Genomic DNA, 18,068 nt, shown 5'->3' with positions numbered 1-18,068 from the left:
CTGGTGCCAATGCACATTGTGAAAGTTACCTGTGAGAAATATATCTAACGTAATACTTTTCATGTCAGGACAGAGAACCAAGCTTCTTATGTATGAACGCTGAACTTTCTAGGTGCTGGGAAAATATATTGAAAAGGAGTTCTTGTGCTTGTATAATCACAGATTATTTCTGGAAAGAGAGGGTGTCTAGAGAATGGGGTAAAAATTTATTTCCCCTGGATATACCTTTTTTTCTTTTGAAAGTGTTCCCTATATCTATTCAAAAAATGGCTTTTAGAAGGTGTTATTCCCTCCATTAAGGAATCTTAACTCACTTACCCATCAAATTCTTATTAATTTTACTTTAATCAATAGTATTTTTCCTAATATTCAGAAATGAACACAAAACTATCTGCTATTATATGAAATAAAGCACCAGCTATTCTACCTCTTCATCCCCACGCACCCCCATGAGATGACATCTTTCCAAACATTCATTACGCAACTCTCCCCCTGCCTCACACCCAGAAGGGTAGCGTGCTAGATGAGGCAGAGGCCTCAGTGCCCCTCCTCTGGCTCTTCTGAACATGTAGCCTAGGTGTTTCAGGCCAAAGTTTCCCTTGCAGCAAGTTACTTCTTTGTAAAGAACCTTTCTTTAAAACATTTATTACTTATTCCCAGAAAGTCTATCACTGTCCATGTAGATGGTGTTTGGCTAGAATTCTTACTCCAGTATTTCCTACATCTGAGTATGTTACTGAAGTAGTTTCTGAAGGCTTCACAATCCACGGATACGTTTCTTTGATCCTCAGAGGAGTGACACCCTGTGACCCCAATTTTAAGCTGGCCAAATTTTATTTTCTCCATGTTGTACCTGAGGAAACTGAGGCTCAAAGCAAGAAGGTAACCTGTTCGAGGTCATGAAGCTAGTAAGAAGTGAAGGACTAGCAAAAACAGTTTCTGATTGGGATTAATAACCAAAAGCTTAGGGCAAAATAGGGTTTAACCCAACTTCAAGTTTATAAAATGATGTAGGACTGCAAGGAGCTGGCAGAGCACGCAGATGCTCATCAGGAGTGCTGCAGTGACCTGGCGCTGCTTCCGGGCCCAGACACAGCCAGGGGTACTGGGCTGCTGGAGGAAAGGCCCAGAGAAGCTAGTGCCTGTCTGCCCATTCAGCTTGACACTTTGAAGGTCATACCTGGTCAGCTCTTCCAGGATGGACACCTGGTTCCCATCCTCAGTGCGGTTGGGCCCATTAATTATAAATCATATATTTAATAATCTCTATACTATGTGTAAGTTTCTTAGGATGTTCTCCCTACATTACAGAAACTGGCAATCTTGCAAGATTTATTTATCATTAAATCAGAACACAGTTTGGGTAAGAAATTCAGTCCTGAGGCACCTCCCAGGTGTTCTTGACTCCTGTATAGGAAGCTGGTCAGACAGTGTGGGGACAGGCTGTTCAACCACCCTGCTCACTCCCAGCCCCTCCCTCTAGCTCAGTTACCTGCAGTCTCTAGGACTTTTAGGGGCCGTAGTACCTTTTTAGCCCCTACCCCCACAGGTAGGAAAGGTAAATGTCCTGTACACAGACACTTCCAGTAAGACTCAGTTACAATTCAGAGAAAGTCTTTGTGGGGAGAGGTGACTCACCAGACCTGCTAGCATTGAAATTCTGCAAAGGAAGCCTTGGCACAGCAAAGGACCTTGGCCTTTGGAGTCTGACATGTGTTAAAATCATCCAAAGACTGCCCTTGGGCAATTTATTTACCTTGTTTCCTAATCGGTGAACAAGAAAATAATTAAACAGAAAGATGATGAATAACATAGTCCCATGGAAAATGCCAAAGCACAAGACCCACCACTGAGGGGGCACTTCCCGCTAGTTCTCTCTCATTCCCTCTTTACCCCCCACCCCCACGCAGCCCACCCGGTCAGCGCTGGAAATACTTGGCTGCTAGGACAATGACAGGTGCCATGCTTGCCCTGCCCGACGCTAGCTTTGCCCCCACAATGCCTTTTACAGAAATTCCAAGGACCCAGAGGGATGGAGACAAGTTTTCCCAGAGACAGGTAAGGTGGACCTTGGTCAGTGAGAGGAGGGTAAGTTGGAAAATACGGGTTGAGTCATTATGAGCGGTAGCAACCTTGGACTTAACAGCTCGCTTTTCCCCGCCTCTTTACTCCATCAGGCTCGTCCTCTGGCGCCATCTGCAGACCGCATGCGGAACTCCATCCGCCGTGAAGAAGCCTTTGCCCGCAGCTTTAGGCCTGGAATACTCGGGGTGGATCTTAGGGCTCTGTCTGTGTGCAGGGGTCCTGGAAGGCGGCTGCCTCCCGCGCTGATCTCATCCCCAGGATCTGAGTAAGAGAGCTACGGACTCTGAGGGGCGGTCGCAGAGGGAACAGGTGAGGGTGGTGGGGGACGAAACTGGAGGGAGATGGGGCTGAGAAGTGCTGGCGTGGTTTGGGGTCGTGGAGGTTGATTGCAGTAATAATAGAGGAGAAGCAATGCCTATGGCTAAGATCATGGTGCCTGACTGGGTTGTAATCCTGGCTCTGCTCATTGCTGTGCGTCTTGAGACCTTTTGGTTGACTGTCTCTATGGCCACAAATCTATTGCCTCCTACACGGGTCATTAGGAGGATAAAATCAGTTCATATTTTTTAAGTGCTTGGAGTAGGTTTTGCTCAATGAAATTAACAATTGGCTTTAAAGGTGGTCACCAGCAGGATTGGCCTCAGGTATTCCAGCCTTATGGAATCAGGATCCCCACAGAGGGAGCTCAGGAATGTGTTCAGACAAGCTTACCAGAGGATTCTGATGCAGCATTATTAACTTTGTAAAGCCCTGGTTTGAGTTTCTCAGGCAGGTCTGTTGATGCCTCTGCTTGTTAAAAGGTGTGGATTACTGGGCCTCATCCCAGACCTATTGAATTTAAATATGCTAGGGTTGATTCGCAGAATTTGAGGTTTTTAAAAGCTACAATAAACCTGAACACGAAGGGACTGGGAATCGCAAAGGGCAGACCTCTTTAATTTACAAACAGGCAATCAAGATCCCCAAGAGAGCAGAGAACTTGCTCAAGGTATCCGGCAGGGTCCTAAGAAGCTGTGAGGCTCTCAGGTTAAACTCCACCCCCCCAAAAAAAACTACCTCAACTGCTGCCCCCCACTAGTCCTCTGACAAACTATCCTGTTTCCTAATCTGTGAGATGGGGGCAAAAGTCACACCTAATTCAAGGAGTAACTATCAAATGATACCACCACCTCACTGGGAATGACAGTTGAACTAAGTGTTCACCAACTCTAGGAACCTGAATCTGAGATGCCTGCAGGCCCCTGGAGCCCTATAGCAGATTTACCTCCAGGAAGTCCTTGATAAAATAAGGCTCCTTGGAAACATGATTCACCAGGAGAGGGAATTGGGGCAGAGGGTTTGAATCAGCTGAGTCCTGAGCCAAGATCGCTGGCGGCCGGGGATTTCTGAGTCCAGCTGTATGAGAGTGGAGGCGACACCACCCAGCTCATCTCTGCATATGGGCCGCAGACCTGGTCCACCTGCAGCACAGCAGGTATTGAGAGAAAATTGCATCTTGCTGGCACCTTCTTGGAGCCTCTGGAGGCTGGGTAGGGAGGGCTTTCTCCTCCCATGAACTCACTGTCTTCCTCGAGTAGGATGAAACCAGGGGTCTCTAGAGAAAGGTGTAGCTGCTAGGGCATCAGGGCTGCCCCTAAGCTGATTGCTTGAAGCATCGAGGCCCCACCCCCATCCTCTCTCAAATGAGGGCAGCTACTAAGCCCATGTGAGGGGGTCCCACTGTCAGTCATGGGAGGAGACTAATAGAGCATCCCTTCCACACTTTTGCGCATCTCAGTGCAAGCTCTGGAATAGGATGGCCAGGACTTCATCCCTAACCGTTCCCCAGAGGCCAATTCTCAGCCCTTCATGCTTTTTACCTCTGTACCTCTAATGACCAGCCCCCTCTGCTTCTCTAGGAAACTACTCCCTCACCCAGCAAGTCCCAATCAACCCTCTTTCTCTGTGATACACTCCCCAGGTGGAGGCAATGGTGCTTTCTTCTGTGTTCCCAGAACATGTTGTTTGCAACTCTAAATGCAGAAGTCAGCCCACTCTGTTAGGATTTGGGGGTGAGAGAGACATCTTTCAGAGGTTCATGAAGGAGGCACTATCCACAAGCCCTGATCTTGGTCCCCCAACTCTGTCAGGCCTGGCTTTAGTGTGTGATGCATTCCTGTCTCTCCTGATCATGTGATGGTCTTCACCTCATCACGGGTTTGGCAGCAAAGTAACCCAACCACCTGCCACTTGGCCAGAAGTATTCTTGCTGCATTTGTAATAAAATGCAGGCTACTTACTACATACAGCCAATGAGGTGTTTAGTTTCAGGGGATTGTACAGTGTGTGGCCTTTTCAGGGCAAACATTCTGGCCCCAGGGATCTCAGATAATTTCAACAGCATCGGCTGGAAGTGAAGTTTCCTTGGTGGCTCAACAGACTCCTAGACTCCCTATTTTGTCACTGGTGCCCAGCTGAAAAGAGTTTGCATCAAAGCTCTCAGTACAGCCATGAAAGAAAGGGAATGCAAAGCTGGAGCCCTACTGCAGGCCTGTAGGTGCTGACCCAGCCAGCTCTGGGCAGTTCAACTTTTTTTTTTTGGCAGGGGTTTGGGGGGGAAGGGAGGACCAGTTTCACACAGAAATAGAAGACTGCCAACTAAAATGGCAGCAGGCTAATTATTCCAAGGATGTGGTTCTGTTGCTCTTCCAGTGAGCAGTAAATGAAGAGGGAGCAGGAGCATCAGCTATTAGCTGGGATCAAGGAGCTGTGAAACTCTGGAATCTGCTGGTTTTGATGCCATTACAAATGGACAGAATACACGTCACCGAAGAAAAAGATATGGAAACAAAGCAGACTTGATCTTCTGCTATTTCCCTATGCATTTTTTTCCTTTTAATTTTCACTGTGCCTCAAATATACTTCTCAGTTAATGGCCAACATCATTACCATAATGAGGCCAAGGTTCTCTGTCTTTCTCTCTTTTTCTTTTACTTTGGTCTGTGTTCTTCCCTACCATGATTGGTCCCTTGCCCCTTTGTGACCTTTCCTGATATTCACCATCATGTATTGAACGAATCCTTTCACCTCACTCCTCATCTTTCAGTTGGAGTAGATTAGCATCTCTAAGTCAGCATGCCAAAAGCAGAATTCACACACACACACACACACACACACACGTGTGCCACCATTCATAGCATACGTAACAGCTCCTTCTTCAGATGCTCTCATACAGTTAATGGAGACTTTATTCTTTTAGTTTCTCAAATGAAAAGCCCAGGAATCATCACTGAACCCTCTTTTTCTCTCATTTCTGGAAACCCCATGCATAAACAAAGCTGGCGCGTTTGCCCCTCAAAATACATGCAGTATCCAACCACCTTTCACACCTCTCTCACCACCTCCTGTGGCCGTGCCTCCCACAGTTTTGCAAGGCTAGGCTAGTCACCTGCCTTCTCCTTCTGCATCTGCTCGTGTCCGCCTAGAGTGTTTGCCCACTTTTAAAAAGTTTTTTAAAAAAAAATACAAGTCAGGTTATATTGTTCCCCTGCTTCAAACTCTGGTGAGAATAAAGTTCACATTTATAATAAAACCCAGACTCCCTATTATAGCCTAGAAGGTGCTTAGTGTCAATGGCATCATACACAAGTGCTCTCGAAGGCATGTTCCTTTCTGGGACAAATTCTCGGTCCCCAGAGATGTCAGACAATTTCTGTAGCACCATTCTTTATTGCCTCTTGCTTTTCATAGCTTTTCATCATCTACAGATTCTACAAAGAAAAGAGAATCACAAGTCCTCTTGGGCAATAATCTGTTCTCCATCTATGTATATGTTGATACCAGTCACCTGTACCACTTTAGGATGATTTAAGGAATAACAGTGATGTGATAAACTTCCATAGTTCTCTTCTGATTTTTTCATATTATTTTTACCATTATACTTCTCAAGTTTACTCTCTCGAAAAGTCACAGAGCACCTGAAATTTAAGCAGTGATTATAGCTTCTTTGTGTATATTTTACTTGCAGTCAAATTAGGAAAAGCTTTTGCCATTCTTCCAATACCATCAATTTTTTACATAAACATCCATTCTTCTGTGAGTTACAAAAGAGTTGTTACCATTATCGCGTATCAGTTATATTCTCCCATTCTTTAACCAGCTTTTCAAAAATGGCACCCGATCCTGAAAGGCATCTGCACCTATGCAGGTTCTCAAACAGTAAGCTGTTTTCTCAAGTCCCTGGCAAAGCACTTCTGATCATCAGTTTGGTGATGCCTAACCACGGAGCCCTCCATCAGAACAGTGAGTTCTGCACATGGTTCCGGCGCATCCTAGGAACTGGGGGTGCCAGCCCGGGCCTCTTAACTCCTGGTTGGTGGAGTCTTAAGTGCATTAGCCTCTCGGCGGAGTTGGCTCGTTTGCGGGAGGCGCTGAGTGCCAGTGGGCCCCCACCGCTGAGCTGGCTGCTGCCTGCTTTGGGCCCTTTGGGCCCTGGAAGCCCGCGTAGGGCGCGGCGCCCACTCCCGCGGGTTCTGGGCCGGGGCCTCTGCCCGCTCTAGGCGGGTCTGCCCGGAGGCCTTTTCCACCCCGTAGAGGCTGGGGGCCACGAACTCGCGCACGGGGCACCAGGCCCGCGGGCCGCCGCGGAGTCCAAGCCCCGGGAGGGCGCGAGGCCACCCGCTCCTCCCACTCCGGCCCCGTCTCGCCCCGCTCCTCGCGCGACGACAGCGACGCGGACTGGCCGGGGTGTCGGAGGGAAGTGGCTGCTGCGGAACGCGGATGTGGCCGCGACCCGAGGGCGAGGAGCGGGCGGCTGGACGGGACCGAGCAACGGCAGGAGGAGCTGGCGGGCGAACGCCTCCCGGCAGCCGCCCGCGCGACGAGGTCCACACCCAGCCTTTCCCGCCGTCCCACCTGGCCGGACGAGGCCAATCGGCTTCCGAGGAAGGCAAGGCGCTGTCCAATGAGGGAAGACAGCCTCCGTAGCCCCGCCTCCCACCGGCCGGAGGCTGTGTCCCGAGCGCGGACGTCTAGCTGGAGGGAAGTTCCCGAGAGTTCGCTGAGCGCCATCCCCGCGGCTCCTGCGCGTGCCCGTGCTCCGTGGGCAGCGTGTCTGCTTCTGTGAGTGATTCTTCTGGTCTAGGGTCGGGCGTGGAGTTCCTAGGGGGTGGCTGTCAAGGGACGTCAGCTGGGACCTCGGTTGGGAGCCAAGGAGGTCTGGGTGGTGGTTGGGCGTTGGGGGGAATACAGTTCCCCATAATGGGAACCGCCTTCCTGCTCCCCAGCTTCAAAAGCCAAGGGTGTTATTCCTGGCAAGGTTCTTAGAGAGAATCTCAGCAATTGTTCCAGCCAGTGTGCTGTGTGATTGGTGGTCGTCGCGGGGAGGGGGGTGCGGGGGGGGGGTATGTTAAAAGTGCAAATTCCGTAACTGCACCCCAAACAAACTGAACTGTGCTCTTTGTGTGTGGGATCGGGGATCTCCTTTGTAACAAGGCCAGAGGGGGTAATTCACAGAAACAAGAGAAGTTTGATCTGAACCAGGCTCCTTAAGTTACACATGAAACGGAAATTCCCTAAGAGGGGTGTAGGGAGAGAGTTTGACGTTTGGGGTGGTTCTTTCCGGTCTTAAGTTTCCTGCGTTGCTGCTCTGATCAGTTCTCAGCTGAACCCCGGAGAGGAGCCCTCTTCATTTTCCGCGAGTTCTCTGCGTATAGGTTTTACCCTTCAGTGTGCTGCCAACTCTTGCCACCTTGATCACTAGCTGCCTCCTCAAGTTAGGAATTCCGTGCGGCTCTCCTTGCTGCCTCTCGCAGCAGCCTTGCCTGGAATCCCGCCTGGAATCCCCCGTGCAGTCAGCTGGAGTAATCATAGCGTGCGCTTCGTGAGATGTCCGGATCCTTGCAAATCATTGTTTCATATATTGTGCCCATTTTACTTTGTTTTGTTTTCAGTCTGGAGGATAAATTCAGTCCCTGTTACTCCATTTGCCCAGAAATCCAATGTAATCACTGTTTTAATGTTCTTGTACCCTAGTTCTCTGTGTCACTTCTGGATCTGTTTCTATTCATTCATTTCTCTCCTCGCAATGGGTCGTGTTTGCCTTCTTTTTATACTTAATAGTTTTTGATTGGATATTAATTTTGTTAATTTCATGTTTTGGGTGCTGGACGTTTTTATGTTCCTACCAATGTTGAGCTTAGTAGGAAAGTTTACTTGGAAACAGTTTGATCCTTGCAAGTCTTGCCTTTAAACGTTTATGAGGTGGAACCATTGGTCTAGTGCTGATTTTGTCCCACTATGGAGCAATACCTTTCTGAACACTCGAATATCATGAATGATCAAGTTTTCTAGTTTGACTTTTGGGAACAGAAACTGCCCTTAGCCCTAATGACTCAGAATCATTGCATCTTTTCCCTTTAGGTGGTTCTTCCCCTAGCTTCCAGTAGTTACATCACACACGGGCACTGACGGATACTTGGCTGAAATTTCAAGGGGTATCCACTACAGATCTCCACTTCTTCCTCACTCCATGTAGCTACCACTCTCTTCTGTCTAGTACTTTGCCCTACAAAGTCCAGTCACCTGCACCTCCCATACCTCTCAGCTTGTCTTCTCAACTCAGCTAGACTACCAGGCTCTGGTGTCTCCTCTCCTGTGGGCTGAAACATTCCCCAGGCAGTGCATTAGACATCGAAGGGCTTACCTCATTTATTTCCCTCTCTGGGGGATCAGAGATGACTCTACACTGCCTGATGTCCTGTGTTTGAAAGTTGTTATTTCATATATCTTGTCGGGTTTTTTTTTGTCATTTCAAGAGGAAGGATAAATCCAATACTTATTTCTCCCTCTTAGCCAGTAGCAGAAGTGAGTTATACTCTATTGCAACTCATCATGAATTCCATGAAGCCGGAAGAGAACAAGTCACTCAGTGCTCCAGAGAATGACCAGAGTACCAGAACTGAAGTTTCAAAGGTATGTCTGCTTTCTAACAACTCTTCACTGGAGCGGCACTCTGACCAAATCACTATATTAGGATAAGCTCATAAAGAATGGCAGTTGTAAGCCCTTCTCTTCCATTCTTTAAAATATATTTGGAGAGAGCATATGTGTAAGTGCATGTGCAAAACAAAATGATAATGTATGAGCTAACAATGCAAAAGGTGCATTGTTAGACTAGGTGACTAACAGGCAGTATAGACATGGAATATATTGGAAATATAGACAGGAAAAAATAATAATAGTTTAATGTTTACTGACAAATTACTATGTGCCTGGAATTACGCTTGTCACTTCCTGTGGATTTTCCCATTTAACATTTAATAAAACAATAGATATTGCTGTCATCTCTAATTTACAAATGAAGAAACTAAAACCCAACTTCTTAAAGTTGCAAAAGTAGTGGATTTTAAAGCAAGGATTTGAATCTAGGCAATCAGACTTTGCAGCTAGTGTTTGAACAGCACTCTATTTTACTCAAAATATGCAAAATGGCAATCCTAAACTCAGAGTAAAAATAGACAAGTGCTTTTAGAGTGCAGAGAGAAGAATGCTTATTTCATACTAAAGAAATTAAGGTAGTATCATATGAGAAAAATCTTAAAGAATGAATCATATTTCACAGGTAAGTGGGTCAAGCATTAAAAAAATGTGTGATTAAGTCGTGTACACATGAAGACATACTTGGGGAACACTATTTAAGGAGACTTCAGGAATGTGGTAGGCAAATAATGCTGGGAAGATAGTTTGGTACAAGACCACAGTAGGTTTTATATCAAGAATTTTTTATTTTACCAGGGGAAAAAAAATCCTCTTAATTGTGAAATAATAAAATGGATTCATTGGATTAAAATTACATGAAATTTAAGATTAATTTCCTCTATCATTAGCCACATTTCAAATGCTTGGTAGCCATATGTGATTAATAGCCATCATATTGGACAAAGCAGATGTCGAACATTTTGATCACTGCAGAAAATTTCATTGGATAGCACTGCTTTAGATTAAGGAACTCTGTGGCTACTCAAAGTGTGGTCCACAAACCAGCAGCACTGATCTTACCTGAGAGCTTGTTAGACCTGTGTGATCTGCATTTTAACAAGATACCCAGGTGATTCATATGCACCATTGTGAGAAAATTGTTCCTAAGGTACCCTTCCACTAGAAGATTTTGTATTGTGAAATGCATCAGTGTTATCAGCATCATTTGCTAATATTTATTTACTTATATGGTATTGTTTCAGAAAGAGACACTTTTTCCCATGAGGAAAAAAAATATGGATTCATTGGCTCATGCATCTGTAAAGTCCAGAGTTCAGTAGAGCTTTATTTCAGCAGTACACAGTTTTTTTCAAGGACTTGTTTATGTTTTTAGTTGCTACGCTCTGCTTTTCATGTTACCATCTGGCCGGCTTTCTATGCAGTGACAGTGTAGCTTCAGGAACTTCAGAGTTCATATCTGCATTCTTCACTATCCAGATAATGGCTCTGTCCTAGTATCCCAAGAAAACTTATCTTTGCCATCTAATTGTTCCAAGCTAAATAGCTCAACGATTCCTGCACAAAATCTATGGTTATGGAGGCACTTAACAGCAATCAAAATCTATTCCTGAGCTGGTATAAATTCATTTCCATACACATTTATGCCTCCTAAAAAAAATGGATAAAACTGAAAAAGGCCTTGTCTCAGCAGTAAGGCAAAGTTAGCTTTATAGTATACAGGCAGAACATTACAGAAAACTATAGAACAATATCCATAAACATAAATGAAATGCAAAAACTCTACTGCTTCATGACTAAGTGAGGGAAATGCCAAGGATGCAAGATGGGTTTCACTTTGGAAAATGTATCAATGAAAAGTAAATTGGTGTAGTTACCATGAAAAATGGTATGGAAGTTCCTCAAAACGTTAAAAATAGAATAGCAATTCCACTGCTGGGTAAATATCTGAATTAAATGAAATCACCATTTCAAAGAGATATCTGCACCCCTATACTCATTGCAGCATTATTTATAATAGACAAGACACAGAAACAACCTGTGCCCACCACTGAATGAATGGAAAAATTAAATGTGTGTATCTCTGTGTGAGTGGCTGTGTATGTGTTTCAGTTGTTTCAGGCAGGATGTGAGTTAGGTCAGTGTTACTCCATCTTGGCCACAGTAGAATTTCAGGGCATTGTTATTTATATTCTTTCCAGAGGTTTTAGTTGTAATTAATGGGAATAATAAGTTATTCTGGGCTTAGTCCATCTTGGCTGCTACCTCCTTATTAATTAAAATATAGATATTTACATACAAGAATGTTAATTAAGGGCATCTTCAAAAATCCTACAGGAAACATCATGTTAAACATGAATCGTTAGAAGCATTTCCTTTAGAATCAGAGAGAATAGAGGAATGCTAACTATTACTGGTCCTATTTGGCTGGTGATTATATAATTTACATTACACTATATTGTTGATTCTAGCCAATGTAGTAAGAAAAGAAAAATAAATAAAGATAGAGTTAAGGATTGAAATGGAAGCAACAAAGCATATTCATGAAACATTCACAGATTAATAGCATTGCCTTTTTTGAAAACCAAAATGATCTATAGAACAAATATTAGAAATGATTATAATTTAGTAAGTTGGCTAGATTTAAGGTTGATATTTACAATAAAATGCATTTATCTTGATCAATAATAATCAAAAAGCATAATTTCCCCCAAAAGTATTTTATAATGCCTGGAAAAATAAGTTGCCTAGGAATAAATGCAAGAAATGATTTGTGAATCCTTTATAGATAAAATTATAAACTTTTGTTGGAAGACATGGAAGAAAGCCTAAATAAATCAGTGTTGAGATATAAGGTGTTCATGAGAAGAAAAACATTATTAAGATGTCAGCCCTTCTCAAATTTATTTATTGATACAATGCAATCCAAATTAAAAGTACTACTATTTATTTTTATACTACTTAACAATATGACTAAAATTATTGGAATAGCAGAGGGCCAATAGCTAGGACCTTTCTGAAGATAAAGAGTAAAGTGAGGGAATTTGTCTTATCAGATATGAATGCTTATTATAAGGTAGTAGTAATTAAGACAATATTTGGCACAGATATAGAAAGATATACCACTGAACAGAACAGAGAGTATAGACAAACTCATAGAATACATGAAGATACCTTTGTATTAGTTTGGTAGGGCAACTGTAGCAGAAGACCACAAACTGGATTGCTTAAACAACAGAAATGTATTATCTCAGAGTTCTGGAGGTTCAAAGTCCAAGTTCAAGGTGGCAGTAGGGCTAAGGTCTTCTGAGGTTTGTGAAGGAAGGATCTGTCCAAGGCATCTCTCCTTGATTTGTAGATGGTCATCTTTTTCCTGTGTCCCTTCATAATGTCTTCTTTTATGTATGTCTATCTCTCTTCAAATTTCCCTTCTATAAAGACATCAGTCATATGAGGTTAAGGGCCCACCCTACTCCAGTATGACCTCATCTTAACTAATTACATCTACCACCACCCTATTTCCAGATAAAGGTCAGGTTCTGGGGATTAGGGCTGCAACATACGAATTTTGGGGGGACCCAGTTCAGTCCATAATCTTACGTGGCAAAACTGAAAGTACAGATCAGTGTAGAGACGATGTAGTAGTAGTGGGACAATTAGTCATCCCTTTAGGAAAAATAAAAAGTGAAACCTCCCTCAGGCCATATGCAAAAAATAATTCCAGATGAAAGACTTGAAGGGGAAAGCACCTTTACAATTTCTATGGGAAAAAAAACTAGATTATTTGTAGTCTATGATAGGTAATCTTACAAAATTAAAAGGTCAATAAATTTGACATTAAAATTAAGAACTTCTGTTCTTGAATAACAACTAATAGAATGAAAAAGAACCAAGCCACAAACTATGAGAATGTATGTTTGACACATTTGTGTCTAGAATACATGAAGTACTTTCATAATAAAAAGAAAAATAATCCAAATAAAAACAGGCAAAAGCATGAATAGGCATAAACATAAACATGAATTCAACCCTATTAGTAATTAAACTACAATAAGATGCTATTTTCTAACCACAAGATTGGTAAGCGTTAACAACTGAGCAATGCCAGGTTTTGATGAGGTTGTAGAAGTAATGAGAACACTTATTTCCCACTCCTGGTATAACCATTTTGTAAACAATTTGGCAATAGTTCATAAAGGTAAGTATGCATATATCCTAAAGTTGAGCATTTCCGCTCCTAAGTCTATACCTGAGAGACTCTCTTGCACATATACACCTGGAAACATATTCAAGGGTATTCACAGCAGAACTGTACCACTGTTTTAGTAGAAAACTGGAAACAACTGAAATGTGCATAAACAGTTAATTTCTTCAAAGAATTCTGTTTAACTGTGAAAGTGAATATAGAACTCCACCATCTAGAATGAACCTCAAAAACGTAGTGAAACGAATCACAGAACACATTCCATAGGATGCATTTATATAAAATCAAATCAAAGAAAAATAAACAGTATGCTTATGTTTTTCCTATACATGTGTATATCCCTAAAAAAATGTAAAGTAATAATAATTCTAAAATAAATTCAGGATTAGTGGTTGTCTATGAGAATGAGAAAGAGAGATAAGATAAAGGAAGGGTATACTGAAGCTTCTAATGAATGTAATATGCTTATTCTTAAGCTGGGTGATAGAAGCATAAATGTTTATTATTATTATTCAAAATTTAGGATATGTCTTATACTGCTTTTGCATGTATGTGTTTCGTAGTTTTAAGAAATGATATCGAAGATAAAAAAGAGGAAGAAACAAGATGATTTGCAGGGTGCTAGCTTAGGTGGTTAAGTGGGTAATGCCACCATTAATAGACTTAGGAAAAACAAGAAGGGAAAGACTTGGAGTAAGTTTTATGCTTTTGGTTTTGAAAATGTTGAAGGTGAAATGCCTCTGATGTATTCAGGAGTAGATATCAAACAGGCCACAAAATATTAATATCTGGAGCTCAAATGTCCTTGCCTATGCAGATTTGGACAATAAGTAGTAGGTGAAAACATGAAGGAACAGGAAAGCACCATGAGAAGAAGATACTCACTATGCCTAAAACCTAACTCATTCCATTGTACCTGCCCCTTAAATAAAGCAAACCCTGCTATCCCTCCTGATTTTACTCTCACCAGCTTTGTTCTCCTATTCATATAGACCAGGTCCAGGATTTCAGATTCCATAAATAATTCCCATCCAAGTTCTGTTGACTCCTATGGTGTAATATTTTCTATTTATGTCCTTGTTTTCATCAGATAGTTCCTGTTGCCATCATTCCTGTTGCCATCAGATAATTGAAAAATTTTCCTAGGCTTTTGACAACTGATTGTATATGTATCTGTTTGAATATGTGTATTTATTTGTATATAAATGTATATATTTATTTGTATTTCTCTACAATCCTATAATTTATCAATCATTTCAGTATACAGTATATTTCCTTAGTGCTGTTGAAACCGTGTAGAGAATTGAACCTAAACAGGTATTTAATTGGAATTTTTGAAAAGTGATGTTTCAAATGTTCAAAAGATGCATTAAATAAGTCCAACTTTACTAGCACCTAAATAAATGCACATTTTAAAAGCAGTCAAATTAGATGGCATTTCATCTATCAGTTAGCAGACATTTAAAATAATAGTATTGAAAACCTTTTGCAGAGCCACCCATATGGCTAATTTTCTTGGGCAGCAGGGTGAGTTGATGCAACTTTCCTGGAAAGCAGTTTGGCAGTATATATGCTGTAACGCACATTTATAAACTTAATCTCAGTATTTCCACTTCGGGGAATCTAGCCTGAGGAAATACTCATATGTGCGACAAAATATTTCATGTATAGAAATGTTTGTTAGTGTAGTAAAAAACAGGACACAATCTAAATATTCAGCAGTGGAAGAATGGATTAGAAATGATCATACTATGAAATATCATAAAGCCCCTCAAAATGTTTTCAAAGCTTAATGACACATAAAAGCACTCAGATTGTTTAGTGAAAAATAAATTCATAAGCAACATAGTATAGTTTAAGACTGTAAGATTTGTATCTGCATGTAAGATAACAGAAACAAAACAAAATGTAGAAATGCTATCTCTTGTGATCAAATGATTGATATTTTTCTCCATTACTCATTATCCATTAAATTACCCAGTTTTTACCCAGAATATCTATTATTTTTGTAATTAGGAAAACATGAAACACTGTTATTAAAGGTGGTCCTTATTAAATTTTTAATCTTTCCTTTTGTAAGGATACTGTCACGAAGAGGACATGTTCCGGCACACCTGTTGATCATTCTCAATCTGATGTAAGAGAATGTAGCAGCACTGTTGCACTTAGAAGTGAAGTCATTAAGCATGAGGCATCCCTTGAAATTCAGCACCCAAATTTGAGCACCAATGAAATATATGATTTTACTTTTAGTTTTCATGGAAGGTTCAAGAAGACAGACCATAGTAAGTTTACAGCATATGGTAAACTCAATGACAGTATCTACTCAGCTCTGAAAGCTAATGACAGTTTCAATGAAAAGGTGAAGAAGCATCTTAATAAGAGCATTATTGTTTTTGAAAAAGAAAACATACAAGGATATATAAATTTAGGAATGCCTCTCAAGTGCCTACCCACAGAGTCCCATTTAAAAATAACATTTGGTTGTAATCAGGAAGGTGGTCAGATATTACGCCAATATGAGAATCCAAACATCAAATGCATTCTTTTCCACATTGTTGCTCTTGGGAAGAACACAAAGACGATTCTTAAGATCAAGGAACTTCATGAAAAAGGAGCTACACTGTGTATCTATGCCTTGAAGGGTGAGACTATCAAAGAAGCTCTCATCAAGGATGGCCGATTCCGGTCTGATCTAGATGAATTGGAATGGAAACTAGTGGAACAGCACAGGAATATTTACGAAAAACAGACCATAGTGGATGTAGTATCTGGAAAACTGTTAGAAGTGGACATTCCCCTCAAGAAAGTCAGGAAAGGTACCCATAAAGAAATTAAACAGGAGAATGAAAATGCCACTGATGAAATCAGTCCCCAGGATCTGTTAGAGTCTCAGGTGGAGGTCCACAAACGAGAAGAAGATGGGGAGACTGAAGGTGTCGAAGACAACAGAGAAGAAACTCTCCCATCTCAAAGTCTAGGGCATGATATTGAAGGTAAAAGACAAAGGACAAAATCCAGACTTAGGCACTATTATAATAGTTTGAACAGACATTGTAGGGGAAAAAACACACGAGTTAGACAAAGGGTCCGTCTGGGCATGCCATATCCTGTTAAACGAGCTATCCAGAAGGAGGCGACTGATCTCTGGCTAAAGAATTTCCAAATATTGGATGAAGCTATAATGCCTCAATATCCAAATTTTAAAAAAGACGCACAGTGGATAAAAAATTATTTTCAGGAACAACAGAAGAGAAAAAAACTACCACCATATAAACAATTCAACATATATAAAAAATACTTAGGGAAAGTGACTGAAAATTCGACTTCAGTTGCAACCTGTGAACATCTTGTTGATCTTAGTAAGTCAGTTGGATTCATGGTATGGGACAATAATGGAAACACAGGCACTGCAACTTGCTTTGTCTTCAGGGATAATTATATCTTCACCTGTAGACATGTTGTACATCTTTTGGTGGGAAATGACACAGATTCAAGTTGCTGGCCAAATATAATAAGCAAATGTGCAAAGGTAACTTTTTCCTACAAAGAATTCTGCCCAGTTGGTGTTGACTGGTTTTCCTTTGAGCCGTGGCTTGAAGTGTCTGATGAAACTCTAGATTATGCCATATTAAAGTTAAGAGAAAATGGAAACGGATTTCCTGCAGGCCTGTTTGGACAAATGTCCTCTCCACCATCTAATGGGTTGATTTATTTAATTGGTCACCCAGAAAGCCAGGTCAAAAAAATAGATGGTTGTGCTGTCATTCCTCTAAATCAACGTTTAGGGAGGTACTCAGAGCTTCTCCAAAATGAGGTGGCAGGACCTCATGCTGCCACCTATAATGCTTGCCCTATGTTTACCCAAAAAAGTTTCCTATCAGAGGCTTGGTGCACAGACGCAGTTAGTTATGATACTTATTTTTCTAGTGGGTCCTCTGGCTCTCCAGTGTTTGATGCTTCTGGCAAATTGGTTGCTGTGCATACCTTCGGGCATTTTTATAAACGTGCAGGTATAGTTCATGCCCTTATTGAATTTGGTTATTCTATGGATGCAATTCTTTCTGATATTGAACAAAAAAAGGAGAGCTTGTACAACTTATTAACTGAAAAGAAAAATGAGAACCACAATGAAGACAGAAATAAACAGTTGTCACTTAAAGATCATCGGATTGAACCCATGGAACATTAGAAAAAAGAAGCTGCTTTCAAGAAAATATGCCGATAACGTAGAGTATTTGGGGCTGTTTCCTTTAATTATAATGAATATTCCTTCTTAATTAGAAAACTTAGAGAATCATGTGGATGTGTAAAACACATATTAGAGCTCAAATAAATATATTTTTTTTCTCATTGGCTTTTTGCTCATTTGTGAAACAATCTCAAGCCTCACTTAAAATACTTAGCTCACTTATACACATAGGAAGAATTTGGTGTCTATCATTCCAAACACTTAAAATGGTACATCATCCCGTCTTTCTAACTGGTAAAGTGACTCTTGTTCTCTGCATAACAAAATAATGCGGAAATACACTTTTAGATGTATTATTCCTTTAAAACTCAAAATTCTTTGGTAATCTTCATTTTTTACCTTTGATGCCACCTGTGGACATCAGCCTGTATTGCAAATGCCAGTAGGAAATCCCAGATTTTCAATTCTTTCCTCTTAATTCTGCCCTTCTCTGGTAGATACAAAAAGTGACTTGCTTAGTCTCCAACCCCACCCTCTCATGTTCAGAGTCTAGAATGTTCAAAGCTAATATCTCAGTCTAATGTATTTAGGGTTCTTGATGTAAATGATATC

The 18,068-nt window shown here is 41.5% G+C and overlaps 1 protein-coding gene across 3 annotated transcripts; it reads left to right on the top strand.

Annotated features, from left to right (window-relative positions):
- Window positions 1–1,900: 1,900 nt before the first annotated feature.
- On the top strand, window positions 1,901–17,636 carry FAM111B (FAM111 trypsin like peptidase B). Of its 3 annotated transcripts, none has more exons than XM_036880394.2 (6): window positions 1,902–2,058; window positions 2,178–2,350; window positions 6,272–7,185; window positions 8,016–8,065; window positions 8,917–9,036; window positions 15,345–17,636. In XM_036880394.2, the coding sequence occupies exons 5-6, from the start codon at window positions 8,956–8,958 to the stop codon at window positions 17,454–17,456; spliced, it is 2,193 nt and encodes a 730-aa protein (XP_036736289.2). In that variant the 5' UTR covers window positions 1,902–2,058; window positions 2,178–2,350; window positions 6,272–7,185; window positions 8,016–8,065; window positions 8,917–8,955; the 3' UTR covers window positions 17,457–17,636. The 3 variants fall into 3 exon arrangements, with proteins under 3 accessions (XP_057363035.1, XP_036736289.2, XP_036736288.2); XM_036880393.2 differs by having other exon boundaries at window positions 2,178–2,394; XM_057507052.1 differs by lacking the exon at window positions 8,016–8,065 and having other exon boundaries at window positions 1,901–2,058; window positions 2,178–2,394.
- Window positions 17,637–18,068: the final 432 nt, after the last annotated feature.

This window comes from Manis pentadactyla, chromosome 9 (assembly GCF_030020395.1).
Source record: "Manis pentadactyla isolate mManPen7 chromosome 9, mManPen7.hap1, whole genome shotgun sequence".
Lineage (NCBI taxonomy): Eukaryota > Metazoa > Chordata > Mammalia > Pholidota > Manidae > Manis > Manis pentadactyla.
The sequence above is the reverse complement of the archived record's forward strand: the minus strand, read 5'-3'. Positions and strand labels throughout refer to the sequence as shown.